Raw genomic sequence first — 18,079 nt, forward strand, 5'->3', positions numbered from 1 at the left:
TTATAAAAACTAGTGAAAGGACTACTAAATATATCCAACCTAAACATCACAAAACAAAATGGACTCGAGAGACATCAAGTATTTATTAACAAGTACACAAGTGAATTTTATTAATGCAAGCAAATTTGATCATACAGGTCAAATAAGCCACTTCAAGCTGTTGGCACATGAATGTACAAAACAGATTCGATTTAAAGCCTGCTACTAAGCATTCGTAGTGAAATTACAAAAGACTAATACGAGGAGAAAGCTGAAAGCATCTTTTCAGATCATTACAGTTTAAGCAATGTTGGTACAAGTATTAGTTTTTAAGACATGGTTGAGAGCTCATCACAAACTAAATAGACACAACTCAAAGACTACAGTCTCTAATATCAGTAGCATAACGCGGTAAGCGTGAGAGGTTTAGTACTGCACATATAAACAAAGGGTTGATCCAGCAAGACAGTCAGAAGTGTAAAAATAAAGTGAAATAAAGTAACTTTTGAGTCGATAAGACTATATTAATGCATGTCCATGCCACGAAAAACATCTAAATTCACAGTCTTTACTAACAGTACAGTTATCCAACTTTGAGTTGAACACCAATGCGCTTACATCTAGAGAGAGCACAGAAATGGTCAAATAAGTGCATGAAAGTAGCTTTTGGAAAATACTGACAAAACAAAATTTTGCCAGGCAATGAACTAACAGGCCACAGTTGTATTCGTATGGCATTGAGATGTGTAATGCAATACAGTTACTGTCATGAACAAAACTACTGTGACACACACACTTTTCTCACATCTGTTAATTCCACTGAGGAGTACCAACACTAAAGGTTTTATGATCTGAGTTTCTTTTTCGGGTTGAGACTGATTGATGCAGAGTGGACTGACCCACAGTGATCTCTTCCCATTCACACATGAATTGTCCTTAAATGTCAGTGCTTAACATAGAGGTGATATATCAGTATATACAGTGCAGAAAAAAACAAACAAACAAAAAACAGGAGTTTAGTATTTATAAAGTTCCACTTTTAACAAATTAAAAAAGGGGTTATGAAAGCATGTTCGCATGTGCTTTTGTGGCTTTTGTGGAATCATTCACAGTCCTAAAATACATTTTAACTGGCAAGATTATCATAAAATAACCCACAATTTAATTTTAATCTACTAATCACGTCTTTGATTTCTATCAAAGTCACTGTTTCCTGTTTAACAGGCTTGGCACATCTAGCAAATACTCATTTTACTCTTAGGATTTGGTATTTATTATTGTGTTGCCTCGGTATAGTATGACTTCAAATAGAAAAACAGATTGAATTACTTTCATGTGAAAGCACTTTTAATCCCTGGGAATACTAGTATGACAAAGGCTTACGATGCTCCATGGTTGCATTTTGAGATTTAAAATGTTTTTTGTTTTTTTTTAAACTAACCACCCGTTCACATACAGTACATAGTTCTTGAACATGAAATCTCCAGACACACGACATGAGAAATGTGCTTGAAAACCCTTTTTAAGCCCCTGTTGACCCTCTCAGAAATCAGCAAAAAAAATAAATTATGCATGAGAGCAAAAATAACACTTAGATCATCAAATAGAAATTCAAGAAAAATAAAACAATCAAATGCAAATGATCGAGTAAAAAAAGCTGAAATACTACTGCTACTTCTGATTCTACAAAGTACACTAAAACTACTATCAGCACTAAACGACTTGTATCAAGAATAATAGAACTGCCATAATGATAATCATAACACCATCCATGAGAGAGGTAAAGGGGCTTTTTTTCATCTGAAATGCTGTTTGTGACTGAGGAGGTTTGTGTGACGTCACCCCCCCAGACCACATTGTCATATGACGCACCAGTGACATCAGCAGTGGCGAGGGCCCTAGGCGCCATCCGCCCCCTCCCCTCGGGAGGGGATGGTAGAGAGAGATAGATAGAAAGACAGAAGAGAGAAAGAGGGAGAGAGGCCGGAGTGGCAGGGCCAGGCCTCATGCTGGTCTTTATGTGTAGGCATTGAGGCGCTCCTTGGAGCGAGTGGAGTGGATGTCATGAAGCTCTTGCTCTTCCTTTGACTTGATGTCCTCGTACTTCTGCATTCGGCAGGCGTCCTTCACGTAGGCCCAGTTAGCAGACAGCACCATCAAGTAGTGGATCTGTGAGATACAGAAAATGATGAAGTCTGACAGCAATACAAAGCTAATTTCAAAAAGATCTGCCTTATATATTCTGTGTTTATATTAGTTTAGACCTGGATATATCTTAGAACTTAAATTAGACATTATTATTAATTCATTTCTCAGTTTTTTGTGAATGCAAATCAACAACTTAGACCTCTGTTTCACCAGCTTGATTTGGTAGACTGGCCCTAGAAGTAAAAGACCGAGATTTCCAGCAGGTGGCAGCATAATGCTAAATGTGGTTTTGGACTTGCGTTACCATGGCAGCTGAGGTTATAATGAATGTATTGAGCATTAGTGACTGAAGTTGTAACACAGCTTCTCTTTTCACAAGGAGTGACACTTTCATAGCTGCACTTCTTTTTTTGTTCTTGACATGTAAAGAGACCAATTAGGCGACTGAGATTCACAGATTGAAAATTGTGTTCATATTTCAATTGTTTTTTTCTTTATTATTTGATGTTGAGTCTAAAAACGTAAAGATTTTTTTTTTTTTTTTTTAGCATTGATTGTGTTTCTGGCTCATTATTGGGATTTAGTTGTGATGAATTTTCTCCGCCCTCAGCTTTGGAAGGGAAAAATGAATATGTGAAGGGGAAAAAAAAAGATCCCCGTCACAATTTGCAACATCATCCATGACTAGAAAAGACTTTCTGTTTCTCAGAAAATGGCTCCTCACAAATTACTGAGTGATGTTTGTAACAATCCCTGAGCCTTTCTTCTCCCTGTTTCCATGACAACGTCATGCCATGCCTGGCGCCTCCGAAAGAGGGAGAGAGACAAACCCTGTCTTTTTCACTGCGCCAAAGTGCCTTCTCACCCATCTACAGCTATTCTCTCGCAGGCAAACACAACGCCGCTTAACCAGCCACAACAAAACACAGCTATTTTGCCAGCTACACATTCCCCCACAGTTACCTTTATTTCCAAAAATGCTTGACCCCTCCCACTGCTCACAGAGACACTATACAGAGATCCTGCACTCGTTTTATCTGCATTCAAAGATATATGCCACAGACATTGATTTCTTCTGTTTTATGGTTGGTGTTAAAGATTTTAAAGACAGAGCGAGAGAGAGAGTTGTAATTTTTTACTGGTGTCTCACCATGGCGATAACAGCAGCTCCTGCTCCAGCGAGAGCACAGATGAACAGGTGGAAAGTCATGTCCAGCTGTAGCAAAAACAAATCACAAGGCATTACTCTGCCTGAAAACAAACTTAGAAACATTCATTCATCTATAAATCATGTCATTATGAACACTGTGAACATTATGCATGAACTTTAGGATTCATTATTTGTGAAATATCAATCAATCAATAGTGGATATATTGGTATGCTTCTATTTTTAGTGAGATTAGTCACTTTATAAACAGGAGTAATGTGTCACTGTAAGCCTGTCGTTCTCAAATTGGGGGGGCCACTTCAGGTGGGGAAAAATATGGAGCAAAACAAAGTTCAAAATGAATAATATTTTATTTTATTTTATTTCACTAAAATTTTACTTGGATCCTATACTTAATGTTTGATAATGATTGTGGCATTTTGGCTTCTGAGAAGCTATGCCGTAAAAAAAATAAATACTGCCATGCTTTGTGGCAGTGTTTAAGTAACCATGCTATGTTCCATCACTCTGTAAACTGACAAAGACACAGATCATTTACAGCCATCTGGTGCATCTAACGTGTCATCCATTGCCTTTTTCCAGAGCAGCTGAGTTCAAAGGCACCTAGGCTGTTGACATGAATTGTTATTCCTTATTGGTGAAATTAGGACTTTATGTCATCTGCAGTAATAACATCATTTGATACTTGGATGTTACTTTCTCCTTACCTCATTGGATTCACACATCTTGTAGAATTTCTCCGTTCCAGCACACACTGTCTTCACCTCATTGATTGGCACAAGACCTGAAAGATAGTGCTTTATTATGAAGCATGAATGAAAAGTAGCAGGCTACAAAATGCAAAGTTCAAAAGGTGGCACATAAGTAGAGTTACATGATCATAACGCAGACTTAAAAGATGTCACACACGCACACGTCTTGTTTGATGGTGACAGCACAAATGGTTGTTGACACAGAAGCAGTATAAGTGGCTGCCGGTGGCTAATGGACTGAAAGAGGTGATGCTAATTAAAAGTAATGAGCCAGCCATATAAGCCACTGATATGATGAACCGATGTACCAGCTGAACATAACAGTATTCTGGATCATTAAAGTTACCAGGACAGTCATTTGAAGAGAAACATTAGGTCATATATCAGGAACATCACCTTCACATTTACAGCACTTTGTTTCCAAAGCGGCTGTTTTAATGCATGCATTTGCCAAAAATGAACTGTGAACATTATCATATTGGTTCCTGTGCAGTGGTTATATTTTCTGTTACATGCCATATTTGTTAAATAAATATTACATTCTGCTCATTTCCAATAAGTTAAACAGCACAGCATAGATGTGAAAGGTGTTCAGCAGTGGATGCCATAGAGATCTAAACAATTGAGGTCTGAAAAGTGGGGGTTGAAGAAATTCAGACCATCCTTACCATACTGGCGTGGGTCCAGGCAGAGTGTGGCTCCCTCCAGCACAGTAGCATTTTGGCAGATATTCCAGATGTTGAAATATATGAAGACTGGGAGGGAGGTGAAAGCAGTCACTCCGAGCCAAGCCAACATGAAGATGTACGTCAACATGATGAACTGCAAGGGGCAACAGAGGAACACAGATCACATTTAGGCACGGTGTCCATGTAATCAACGCAAGCTTGAACTTTCTGCATTTTTAAGTTCAATGATTAGAAATTAGAGTGATGCACTGCAATGTCTTTGTGCTTTGTTCCAGGGTATTGTGGAAGGACACACAGGACTTGAGGGACATGAATTAGTTTGTTAGTGTGAACCTGTTCCCAAGCCGCTTCATGCCCGTTTCTGCCAACACAGTCTCATTTTGGACATTTCCATGGACACGATTAACACACACCAACATAATGACCACAAATACCACAGCATAGCTTATTTGCTCTGCCTCCCTGTGGAGCTTCAGATCTGCTAAGCAATTACATCCCAGAGATAATCTCGTTAGGATTGCTGTGGGCTCCGTATGAGAGTGCTCCAAATGTTTTTATTGTCACTGTGGTACTATAATAGAATTATTTTGATAGATGTTTCTAATGTAATTTTAGAGCACTTTAGTTGTGACACAGTGTGGTGTAAGGAATTTTTTTTTTTTTAGATAATCTACACAAATGCGTGCAAATCAACAAATCCTCTAGTGTACTGAAGCTTCATAACATGTTTTGTCTGATATGTCATGCTTTCTTGCTTCCTATGTGTTCTACACAGAACATTGACTCAATTAGTTAAAGTCATTTAATTTAGAATATTTGACAATTTCATGTAACCCATTAAAATGTAACCAATAACTGGTTTTCAAAACCTCTTAGAGTTTCTGACAGTGTCAAACTAAACGCAACATTGGTTTGTTAAAGAACTCTAACTGAAGGTGCTGGACACATTGCCACCATGCCTGAAGAAAGTGCCACTTAAAGGAAGCTTTATGACTCAGCCTTGGAGGGTAACACCCTGAGAAATGACATTAGGGTGTAACCACATGGGTATAAGGCAACCAAAATCGAAGCTACCCTACCCAGGCGCTGACACAGCGTCCACAGGTGGTGATCTTGAAGTCTCCATACAGGTCTTTGATGGCTCCACTGGTGAAGAAGCCCTCCACCATCAGCAGGATGCCGTAGACGAAGAAAGCTGAAGCGATGCCGTAGATCACATACTTGATAATGTCAATCCTGGAGAATGAACAAAGAAGCACTGAAAACATCCACAACAACACAATGTTACACTCCTGTTCTTGAATATATCACAAACTATTTTACGTGAAACTGTTGCAGGAGGCTTGATTGTGGGTCAAGTAATGTTTTTCTCTCCATTTTCTTGAGTAACATACCAGATGCCATGTTGCTCTGAAGCAAAAAAATCTAATTAATTTGGAGATTTGGTGCAGTGTGGGAAACGTCGCTTGTGTCAAAGAGAATATTAAATTCATGTTTTCTCTTCCCTCCGCGGGTATGCAAATTGGCAACTCTTTAGGGATGGTAATGTCTTCTTCAACAACTAAGTGACCCTTGAATCCAAGAGTGATTTTGTTCTTTTCTACTCACATGGTAAAGACGTCCAGTGCATCCACAGGGCTCCGCACCACCTCAAAGTAGTTCTGGAGGATGGTGACGGTGCCAGACAGGGCCTCGTGTCCGCAGCCGCAGAACAGAGCCACGCCCGCGTACAGCAAGATGGTGGCTATGAGGGATGGGTATGGGATCCCACCCAGACATTTGATGCAGCACTCAAGGCATCCTAAAAAACACACAAAAAGACAATTAAACATCTCAAAGAAAATCCAGGATGGGTGGAAATTGCTGTCTGCTGTGCTGTAATACAAAGTAAGACAGGATTCTACTGAAACTTGAATAATTCAGCAAAGCTTTGCCGGTGGGCGAATGCATTTGCATGTTGTACACCATTTACTTTTTTGAGAATCTCAGACATTCAAACCACAGTTGGGAGGCAGCCATGCATGCATGCTCGTGAAAGTACAGGAGCATTCAAAGGCACGGAATAGAGGAGAGTATTGTATGATAATTCTTTATCTATGCTGTGTCCTGGCCTCATATTTTCACTGCGGGTGCAGCATATTTGTTCTGTCAGTTGTTTAGCCCTACAGAGGATGCTGACATTTTATTCAGCACTAAAAACTCAGCCAGAGCTTTTACATAGTAATCCTGACCTTTAACCCTGTTCTCTTTGCCTTGCTTCCTGTCCCTTGGGGCCCTTAAGGTGACTAATCACTGTTTGGCTCCAACTTCAATCTCCCGTCACACAGATTGCTCTCAGAGAAGCTGAGTCTGTGTGTCTGTATGAGTAGCTTAGATTTATGAGTCTCTCTTGTGCTTGTGTATTAATGTGTGTGTGTGTGTGTGTGTGTGTGTGTGTGTGTGTGTGTTGGTTTGTGGCACTGAGTCAGTCATTTTTCAGAGTAACAACAACAGAAGTGGAGTTTTATTTCCTTTAGAGGCCTGGAGAAAGAAAAAAATGACTTCATAGGCTCTAGCAGTGCATTGCAGTATATTAACTGCACACAGACATTTGTCACATAGCTCAGCCCATTCTCAATCAATTTGTAACTCTTCACTTCCACCTGTTTTACAATAGAGACCTATATGCAGAATTGTCTAAGGTCCAAGTCAATCCATGCATGTGGAATGTGCAAATGTAATATATGCCATGTCACAGACATGAAAAATTCTTTCTTGATCAGTTGCAAACGCGATCATGGCTCATGATTTAACTCATCTGCATTCACGCTGCCGTCCTCGTTCAGAAACGAGACTCTGTGCCAGCGCAGTCAGTTTTCATTGTCAGTCGTAGAGATGACAAAAGATGTCACAAGCGTTCATCAAGGACGCTTTTAGTACCATCTTTTTTTTTTCATTAACTCGCCGTCTTCACCTGGTTGTTGCAAAGCAGGAGCCACACCAAATGTCCTCCCTCCTCCTCCTCCTCCTCCTCCTCAACTCTCTGCTTCTGACTGATCCGAACCTGAGCGGAATACCAAGTAGCTGGTCCGCCTGCTGGGCTTGGTGCAGCTCCGACCCTCAGCCAGACATGCCTAGATTATCTGCATTCTCGCTGATGTAATCCAGTGCCTGGCTGTAGAATTTCTATTCTCTCCTCTCGCTTTAAATAATTTCTTTTGTCATGGAAAACTTGCTGAGAATCTATGGTATTTCCCAATAGCCTGTGCAGCTTTTATCAGCTAGTTTTAACAAATATAGATAGCTCAGTGGAAATAGTCATGAGTTATGTTGTCAGTCCTTGTCGGACATGTATCTGTTCATTGTTTTCTGCCTCTGTGGATAGTTTAAAGTCGGTGCATGTCTGGATTGATGTGCTTTTTCTAGGTGATAGTGCAGGGTTGCTGTGATGCCAACTGTGTACTGTTTTTAACATTCCTCTATCAACAGCGCCTTGGTATGTCTCCAACATACCCATTCTCCCAGTCCTGGGGGAGTGAGACATTACCTGGGAGGAGACATCAAATTCAAGACACACCTCACCTTTGGTGCCTTTCAGACTATCAGGTACTAACAGTGTGATCTAACGGGAGGGACATCCACTCCCAGGCACGTTAGCCTGTGGTATGTTTACACGGCTAGGACTCCCTCTCTACCATGCCATCTCTGGTAGTGAAACAACTTCATTTCTACGATTAGAGTCCAAAGATTAATGTACTTTTGAAAGTTATAACGAATAATATGAACCCCCATGTTAAAATAATGAATGTCAAACATGTCATTTATTTTGACATCTCAGACTGCCTCATCTGCACAGTTGTCAGTTGCTTCCCAGAATACTTTTGAGTAGTAGACAGCTCTGATAGACCCAGTGTGAATTTCTTGATCTTAATCAACTTAATTAGAAAAAGTATCATCATTCAGCAGTGAGTTGGATTGCCTTTCGTGAAAACAGTCGAACTATTTTAGGCTATTGTACGGTTATCATTATCATTACAATCACAGCTGTGTTTCACTGAACAGCTGTATCCAGAAACGCATGGTACAGCACCAGTAGCGATGTTTTCATTATGTCTGAGACAGAGAGGGATCCTGTCACCAGCCCTTCCCTCAGACTCATTACCTCGAGTTACCTTATCGTTTCAGGAGGCAGGCGGTGACAGGATTTATTGATGCGATTGTGTTTTCTGACGAGACGAGAGAGAGCAGTCACATTTAGTGTGCACGCCTGGGTTCAGTGGTCCTGTTTAAGTCAGAGCGACAGATCAGCGTGTCCGCTCATATAAAATACACAGAAAAACACACAAGTGACTATTCAGATTATTAAATACTATAGACTGGCAGATTATTTTGAATGTCATATATGAGCAAAAACTATTTGGGGTTTTTATAAAGCGCCCTTTTGGAGCAAAGTCAAAGACTTATCCTTATTTGTTTGATGAATGTTGTATTGAATGGGAAATAAATGGAGATAAGCAGTGATATAAATGTTTTATATCAGTTAAATGTATTTTATTTTTCCCTGATGTACAACAGCGGCAACCAAACGAATAGTGAGGGGTCATTACTGCAGACACAAATAACAGATCTGGCCAATGGTTTGCGTTCTGATTGTTTTTGAGCTGCAACGAAAAATAATGTCATCTACATGACTTTACTGAAAGGAAGTGTTGTTTCCATGGAAACAGTTAAAGATAGTTACAGGGTAAGATGGAAGCATTAGTGAGTGGATGTAACAAGAGTGATGTTTTATTGATTATCTGCTTTTGAATTTGTGGAGGGGAAACTCCTCGCAGCCAGTGGAGAGAGGTGTATTAGGAGAGGGCAGAATGAAATGAGCATGTCAGATGCAGGTTTAAATCACTGCTGAACAGATGAATGGATGTTAATGTGATTTTAACGTGCAGCCAAAGCTGCAGTACCACCCTTTCTTTTTTTTATGCATTTCAGTCCAGTGTGTTTTCCAAAAACGTTAAAACTAGTCATTAAATAGCTGTGAATAATTTCCCAGTCTCTGTCCTCGCTGCATTAAAATAAAAGCTCTTCACATACCAGCACATCCTCTCATTTCCTCTCTGTAACTTTTTATTGATCTTAAGTGACTGCAGACGGAGCTGGTGAAAAATGGCAAGTGGTGCGAACTGACTCGGAGAGCTACTTGGATGCTTGATCCATAATTTAGAAGCGGCACAGTGCAGCAGAGCACAAGCCTCTCGCATTAATTATTCATGCTTTTCTGCTTAGGCCAACATTACCTGTGATAGAAATAAAAGATCCCCTGCTTGATGACGAGTCGTAAGTATTTGAGTTGATCACGATCAACGGTCAAGTGTTGCTTGTCTTTTTAAGTACAGACCAACTGTGAGTCTAATTGACTGGCTAAGGTGATGAAGATTATTTTTGCTTTTTATTGGTCGCACAGGAGACAAGTGGAGCTATCCTTGTATTTTGGACATTTAAAGTCTTTGTTTACAGTGCAGAATAGGTTCATTACTCACTTATTCATTTACATTATTACATCCTGAAGGCTGTTCCAAGTATTGAAGGTTCAAGGGGTTAAAAATCCTTTGTAAATAGGTGATTATGTCGAGGTGATGGGTTTAAACTCTTTGTTCTCTGTGTCTATAAGAGGAACAAAATGACTAAGGGTGTTCTTCTCACTGAGTGTTAATCAAATAAATGTCACTTGCCAAAATTGAAATCTGGTAACATAAGGATTAGTCTAATGAATTTTGAACAAAGAGACAGGATTTCAGGAGATGGTGGGGTTTTAGATATTTTATCCTCCACACAAAAAGCCTCTGTTTAGAAGAGAGATAGAGAGAGAGAAAAAAAAGTGAAGCCCATGTGACCCCAAACACAGCGGCCCAATCAACAGAAGGCGTCTTTTTTAATACAAAGAGAAAGGATGACCCCCCTCCCAAGGCCCCTCCCACCTCCTACTTCTCCTCCATCTGTCAGTGTCATATCCGACAGGCAAAAGGACACACACACACACACACACACACACACACACACACACACACACACACACACACACACACACACACACACACATACAGACTCTCACTGACCCAGTCAACATTCACAAAAGGGATGAGGTTATCTTTAAATAATGCTTAGAGCTAAATTACATCCTTCAAAGAAAACATGACTGTAACATCCGGGTGACAGTTGGGGTTAATTAACGAAGGATTTCCTGCCCTTTGTAAGGCGCTAATGAGTTACACACTGTTTGTTCATACTGATAGTTACAATGTTACAATATTTTTCATGAATTTCTTTTCTCACTCACTTAACTACTACTACTATATTACTAAAGTTCATCCGTTGACTTATAATATTTCTATTTTGCCTGGTTTTTACTCAGTCACAAGAGGTCTGGTCTGCTGCATAGTGCCTGAAGCAGTCAATATACTTGACACCGTGCTTAAGGAACCGTTTACAGGATCTTGTCAGAGGTAAGATGCAGCATGTATTTGACTCAAGCATATTTAAAGATTTCAAGAACCACCAGAAATCTTCCAGAATATTGGATTTGATTTCTTATTTACACTTCAAGCTCAATGAAAAATGTATACACAGTCTCAAGAGCTGCATAAATAGTGCACCAGGTAAAGTGAGAGATACAGACAGGAAGGAAAGTGAAACATGTGAATATTTACACCAGTATAATAGCAGCTGTAAACACCTGCCCTCCCAGGAGTGCAGAGAAAAAATGTCTGCACTTTCTTCTAAGGTTAGGAATGTACTGACATTAAATAAAGCTGTGAACTATTCAACGCTTGAAAGAAAAAATAGACGCATTGCACTTTTTATGACCCTATTTAACGTCAGTTTTATAATGAATCTGTTCTAGTAACACAACCTTATCAGTAACTCTAAAGTAATTGACTTCACCACTTTAACTTTGCTTGGTCCAGCAGCAACTTTCACACACTGAATGTGATGAATCACAAAGTGAAGGTGTTTCTCAGGACTGTTCCCTTTCCTCATCCCACTGAAGTTTACAGGCCTGATTAAAGCCAGTAAAGATATTTTATATGTCCTACTGGTTCCATCCATGTTTTTATTATATTACTTTTATTTGACTGTCTTGTCCTTTTTTCTGTTGCTAATTTGACATTATTAGTCCACAAAACTATTATAAAAGTGCTGGTTCCTCAGTCAGCATATAATTTATTATAGTAATATTTGGCTGATTCCAAATAATTGCCTTTTAAAGGTGATATATTAGCCTGTAATGATTACATGTCTCTAATGGCGCAGCCCTAATTAAAATGTCTCTTTATCTTTTTGAAGTCAGACGGGAATGGTATGTTTTTCTAGCCACGGAGAAAATGAAGAAGACGCTGTGTTAGAGGAGGACATGAAGAAAATGAAATAAAGGGGGGTGACGGATAAGAGAACGATAATCTAATTTTATGTCTGGTGCATGCTGACTTCACTTAAAGTGCAAGACGTCCAATCAGACTCCATTTTTGCGCATTCAGCTAGCAGTTATTAGTTCCTTGTTACCATAGGAGTTTTGTGTGGGGGAGGGGTGGCATCGAGCCTACTCCTAAAGGGAGGGAGAGAGTCCTCGGTGGGGGATGTGTCTGTGTCAGTCTGAGAGTAATGGGCGTATACAAGTCTCATTGCTTTCCTATATTTAATGTGCAGCCCCCCCACCCCTGAAGCGAGCAGGTTTTTCAGCGACTTGCACGCCCCCATCTCCTCTGCGCATGTTTAATCAACCAGTATGGTTGCCATGCCAACCGCAGCGCAAAATCTGAGAATAGACTGGGTACTTCGAAGCCGTGACCCACTTACTGTATGTCAACAAATTCAGTGGGACAATAGTGAACAAGACACATTACACAGATAACCCCTCTGGGCAAAAAGGACATTACAGGCCAGGTCCAAAAAGCTCAGCCGCTGATTTCCTCTCTTTCTTTTCGCAGAGAGATGGAAGAGTCTGAACATGACTGCGTGACTGCTGAGCAGGGACGTGCCTTTTGTCTGTAGTCCAAGTTCACTCCAGGAACTGAGGGGCAAATGTCAAGAACGCAGGAGAGGATATGAGGGTTGTTCTCTTTACTTTCGAGTTATACATTTAAGAGGGTGCAGCGTGGTGAGAAGAAATGAAATGTCTCCATCACCAACGTCGTGGGCAGCAAGCACCGACGGGTGTCAGGATTTAAGTGACAGCTCCTAAACAATAGAACGTAATAATGGCCTGTCTTAACTGTGTGATTGAATGTGACAGCAGACTGAACGGTTGCATTTGTTTTTATCCATGGTCGCCTTAACTTACTTACCTGAAATAAACCTGAACAACAAGAAAGCCTATTATTGGCTTAAGAATCATGAAATGTACTCAGTCTCTACACTTGACACGGATATGTGTTATATTATAGTTCTTTTATTAAAACAGGACAATGCAAAACCACTATCGTGTTAAATGGTTACATTATTATAATATGATTTTAAGACAGAGGACCCAGTAACGCTCTTTGCATGTTTATGTTTGAACACCTGTTATTCTGTATCTAAAAATCTATACTCAGGAGTCATTCCTAGGAGAACAATGAGAAAACCCAAAGAGGTTCTCCACTAATAGCCCCAACAAATTTCACAAGAACAATTGGTGGAACTCCCTCAACTGCTTCTGGGCAGCTTACTACAGGATTCAGAACAATGAGCTAGAGAGGGAGAGAAGGGTTATGTATTGCAACATGACCCAAACTCACTGATTCTGAGTTGAAGCTATTATGTCAGAGTGGTTTAGCCTTGGAAGCTGCATTCAGGCCATCATGGGACACAAACTCTCAAAAGAAATCTATACCAATTGAATTCTTTCAGTGTTAGCAGCTCTTTAAGGCAACATGACCAACCGCACTCCAAGAGAAAGGTCTCGGATATGCCACTACACACAAATGAAGGACTATAATCACAAATGTAAAACAATTTTAATGAATAAAACCAATAATCTAAGCACATCACCTGTGTTCAAACCAGCCTCTTGTGCCTTAACCTCAATGTAAATTTGACATTTGTTATGGACGCTTTAGATTCAAAGAACATGGACCACAGCGGACCATAAAAAAAAAAAAAAAAACGCCAAACTTCAGTGTTGTTATTGTGTATTGTGTCTACTAAGTTACTACTCATTCCATGTCATTTAACCAAAATTATCCAGTTTTATGTAGATAGACAAAAATATCAATGAGCTTCTGATCCTTTAACAGCTTGCCAAGTTAGTAGCCTGATCAAACTGATCAAACAGAAGGACAAGCGGTGCCTTGCGGAGTGGATTCTTGGCTCAGGAAATGCTAACAGGTGTGCCTTTCTCAGTTTTTCCATTCTGTGGCACTTAACAATACCAGTGTGAACTATCTCCAAAATGCTGTTTGGTTTATTTTTAAAAAGGGAGACAAAGAAGCAAACACTCATTTGCAGAACTTCTCTGAAAAACTTCAATATATCAGTTCTGTGTTCACGTTGGTAAAACCTTGCTTCTTCAACTGTGGGGCGTTGGTTTGCTCCCTGTGGTACATAGTGTGCACTGCTACATTTGGCTAGCAGTTGAAGTGAACAGTGCCCACCTGGTGCATCTGACTCATAATCTGAGATTTGCGGCCTCAGAAGAGGGAGACAGAAGGGCATTAGCGTGCTGTGTGTGCACTCATTGACACCTACACCTTATTTGTGTTGGAAGTACCAATTTACAGTTTATTTGGATGTCCCTATAAAGTCCCTATAAATGTTGACACAGAGTGGCCCTCTCAAAGGTAAACCATGTTGTGTGACATTCACAAGCTTTTTATTGTTGTAGTGCTTGCTTTTTAAGAGAATCTTTGCCGTGGGTAATGTTTGAATGAATGCTGAGTGGTTCTGTCAACCTCTTACATGATCTTTGATGGACTGTAGCTTGCTTTGGGCCTACACAGCAACAAAAAACAGTCTTTTTTAATGCTATCCCTTACAATTTATTATTTGCTTTAAATTTTCTTTACATTTTTTACTACGTGTGATTGTAAAACTGAGGTTTTCCGTTTGCGGCTCTGAAACTTTCCTGAACATTAGAAATGATTCAATGGTTCTTACAAACGATTACAGATTCTTACAGGATGATAGCCATTGGATCAAAATGACATGGAACTAACCCTGATGGGGTGGCTTTAATGTTCACCATGCTTCATCAGAGCAGTCATTGCAATCTTCTGTCTTCAATAACCAATACAGGAGCTGATGCTTTTCAAGTCAGTCTTTTGATAAAAGACCCACATGGTTAGGTGACTAGTGAGCCCTGATACCTTGTACTGACATATTTATCTCACAGTATTGTAGGTGGGTAATAAATATCAACCTGTTTTTAAATCTACCAATGACCCAGAAGCCAAAAGGATACACCAAACCCAGGAAAGTCTTGTGAGATCAACCCATTAATGGATTTTTATGAAATTACATCTTAAATACTCATCACAAAGTATTGTGTCTGTATTCTTATTTGAGTTAAATAACAGTCTGTGATTGACAGATTAACCTTCTAATCTTTTGTAGTAAGGCCTTAGCTGATCTAATCAAACTTTGAATAGGTTCAACTTTCACTCTCCACATATTTCATTTAGCACTTTGTCAGTCAGAAAATCATCCCTGAAAGCTTGCACTGTCTTCACACACTATACTTGTTGTTACACAAATAAAACTTATGGTGGTTAACACACAGTCTGTTGTAGTCACATCAGTGAACAAACTACGGAAGAATTATGATGAACACATTGGAAGCAAGTCATTTCAGTAAGTCATAAATATTTTCCTGAGGTTTGTTGTGATTCATAAAGGTATTAAACCTTGGTGGCCATAGGGCTGTTTTTGTGAATGGCTGTGTATAGATGTCAGACACCTGGACCATATTAAATATCAACTTCTGAGGTAACAGGTTGGTAATTTACTTTTTAACAAACAATTTTTGAATGATAGGAATGTTAATTGTATTATTACACAGCTATAACATCAGCTATAAACACCATGGACAGGATGTATGGACCTTTATTTATTACAGTTATTCCCCCCTCGATTGGATCTTACATTTGATCCTGAACCTCTTTCCTGTTTCCTTGAAGCTCTAAGCTCTCCTCTCTAACCAAAAAAGTTCATTGAGTGAGAAAAAAACAATTAAGTCACCAAAAAAAAAAAAAAAATAGAAATAGTTTGTGCTGATCAACTCGCTCTTAAAAAACAAAACAAATCTTTAGCCCTCTGTTTGCACATTACTCTAACATTCTAAAGAAACCGTTTCCCAGTGAACCACATTTAGGCCAGCAGAGCTTTCAGTATACAAGTCTGCACTAAGTAACTGTAGTCTTTACAAACCTAAGCCTGGCCCAATTGAATGGACATGGCATGAAGAAACGTAAGCACAGCTTGCATGGCTGCATCTTTCAGGTGGGTGAGCATTTGTGTTAGTGACCAAAGCTGACAGATTTTCACTTCCTGAACAAGAATGTACACACCTAGTAATGGCGACCAAGAAGTATTGGATCTGTAAGGTTGGTGGTGCATGTGCCAAACATCACAAAGCAGCGTGGGAACAGCACCTTCATAAATGGTGTTGCAGCAGTCTCTTTAATCAATGGGGAACAAAATGACTGGATGTGCATCAATAATATGGAGTCAAGTATTATTCTCTCCCTGTATTAGAAGATCATACCCCCTTATATCCTGTCAAGCCTTTCACTCACTCTTTCTTGCACTCTCTTAATCTCTCTTCCTCTCGATATGTCTTCTACTACTCAATTTCTTACAGTCTGACTCTGTACCTTTGTCTGTCTCTCTCGCTCCCGCACTCTCAGATACAGTGAACTATTCTTGTGTTACTGAAATGTCACCAGCAGGAGTGGGAGAAGAGAGAATAGATAATGACTATACTTGGCCAGTGCCATGGCAACTGTTTCAGCTCATGTGTGTGTGCGCTAGGTTGCAGGGAGGGAGGGAGGGAGGGAGGGAGGGAAGAGAAACAAACATATGAAGACTGTTTGTCACATGAAGTAATTCTGAGAGCGAGCGAGACAGGGGCAGGAGGCAGAGACAAAAGGTGTGTTGGACAAAACATGACAACAGCATCCTGTCTGTGTCTGTTTATGGATCATTTCAGGGTTTCTTTAGAAAAAAACATCTTTGTTCAAAATGTTGCAGTCCACTAGTAAACAAGAATACACTCTCACTGTCTTGCTTTTGTGGTTCCCAACCATACACTGAATCATTCATGCGGAGAAAAAGGTGGGAGGGGGTGTATGTGAAGTATAAATAGCAATCCCACTTTGCTCAAAATAAAGCACTGCCCTCTTAAATGTATGAAAGAAGCTCCTGCATCAAATCCACACTTATTGTCGCAAAGCAACGCTGCACGATACAACGTCTGGGTATTTGGACACAAAGGGCAGAACCTGAAAGCTGATGGATTACTGAGTGTAGAAGCTTGGTTCGGTTCCTCAATTCGTGTTTCCCTCTCAGCCATCACGACAAGCATGAAAGCCTTATCAAGCAAACAAAGACAGTCCATCCCTCGCTGGAGAGGTTCACACCCCTCTGACTACCCAAACAGCACATATAGACATGCACTCTTCAGTGGAGTGCTGACACTCAATGGACAAAGGAATTACCACAAACAGCTGCTCCCCTATTCAGAAAGGGAAAGGCTAACATTTGTGCAATTGTATCTGCAGAGGCACCACTGACACCGTGCCAAAACACCCATGTCAGATTTACTGAAAGCAATCTATCCATTCTGCATCCATTCATGCATGCATGCAAAGAAAATGCTTTCTTACCTTTCTGGGTCTGCCCCTCATCCATGTCTTCTTCCATTGTGCTAATTCTGTTTTAGAGCAAGATATGTGTGAAATATGTTTGGGTTGCAGGTTCAAACCCTTATTTATTTTTATGGGATAGTCCACAAAGCACTCCCGCTTACTTTTCCTCTGTCTCACTTCCCCACTTTCTCTAGATATCCCTACTGAACGCTGAGATTGCCTGTCAACTGTGGTTTCTGTCAAGCGTCAGGGATCACTGAGCCTTTGTGGTGCTGTCCATTGCGAGCTGCCGTGGCAAGTGCTGAAAACCTCCCTGGTCCCTGGTGGAGAGGAGGAGGCGGAGGAGGGGAAGGAGGTGGAGGGGAGTTGGGGGGCTGGATGGAGCGGAGGGTGGTCTCTATGGTAGGCAGGAAAGCGCATGTGTGATGGGAGGGTGGGGGTATGCAGTTGAAGTGGCAGTAGTGTGAAAAATGTTGAATTAAAACACTGAATGCGCCACTGGGGTAGAGACTGAGCAGTAAATCTAG

The 18,079-nt window shown here is 40.3% G+C and overlaps 1 protein-coding gene across 1 annotated transcript; it reads right to left on the reverse strand.

Annotated features, from left to right (window-relative positions):
• Positions 1-79: 79 nt before the first annotated feature.
• On the reverse strand, positions 80-18,079 carry gpm6aa (glycoprotein M6Aa). The gene is made up of 7 exons (XM_010729496.3): positions 17,571-18,079; positions 6,346-6,538; positions 5,817-5,973; positions 4,717-4,870; positions 4,004-4,080; positions 3,278-3,343; positions 80-2,148 (listed from the first exon to the last, which is right to left on the reverse strand). The coding sequence occupies exons 1-7, from the start codon at positions 17,605-17,607 to the stop codon at positions 1,996-1,998; spliced, it is 837 nt and encodes a 278-aa protein (XP_010727798.1). The 5' UTR covers positions 17,608-18,079; the 3' UTR covers positions 80-1,995.

Source organism: Larimichthys crocea, chromosome I, assembly GCF_000972845.2.
Source record: "Larimichthys crocea isolate SSNF chromosome I, L_crocea_2.0, whole genome shotgun sequence".
NCBI lineage: Eukaryota > Metazoa > Chordata > Actinopteri > Sciaenidae > Larimichthys > Larimichthys crocea.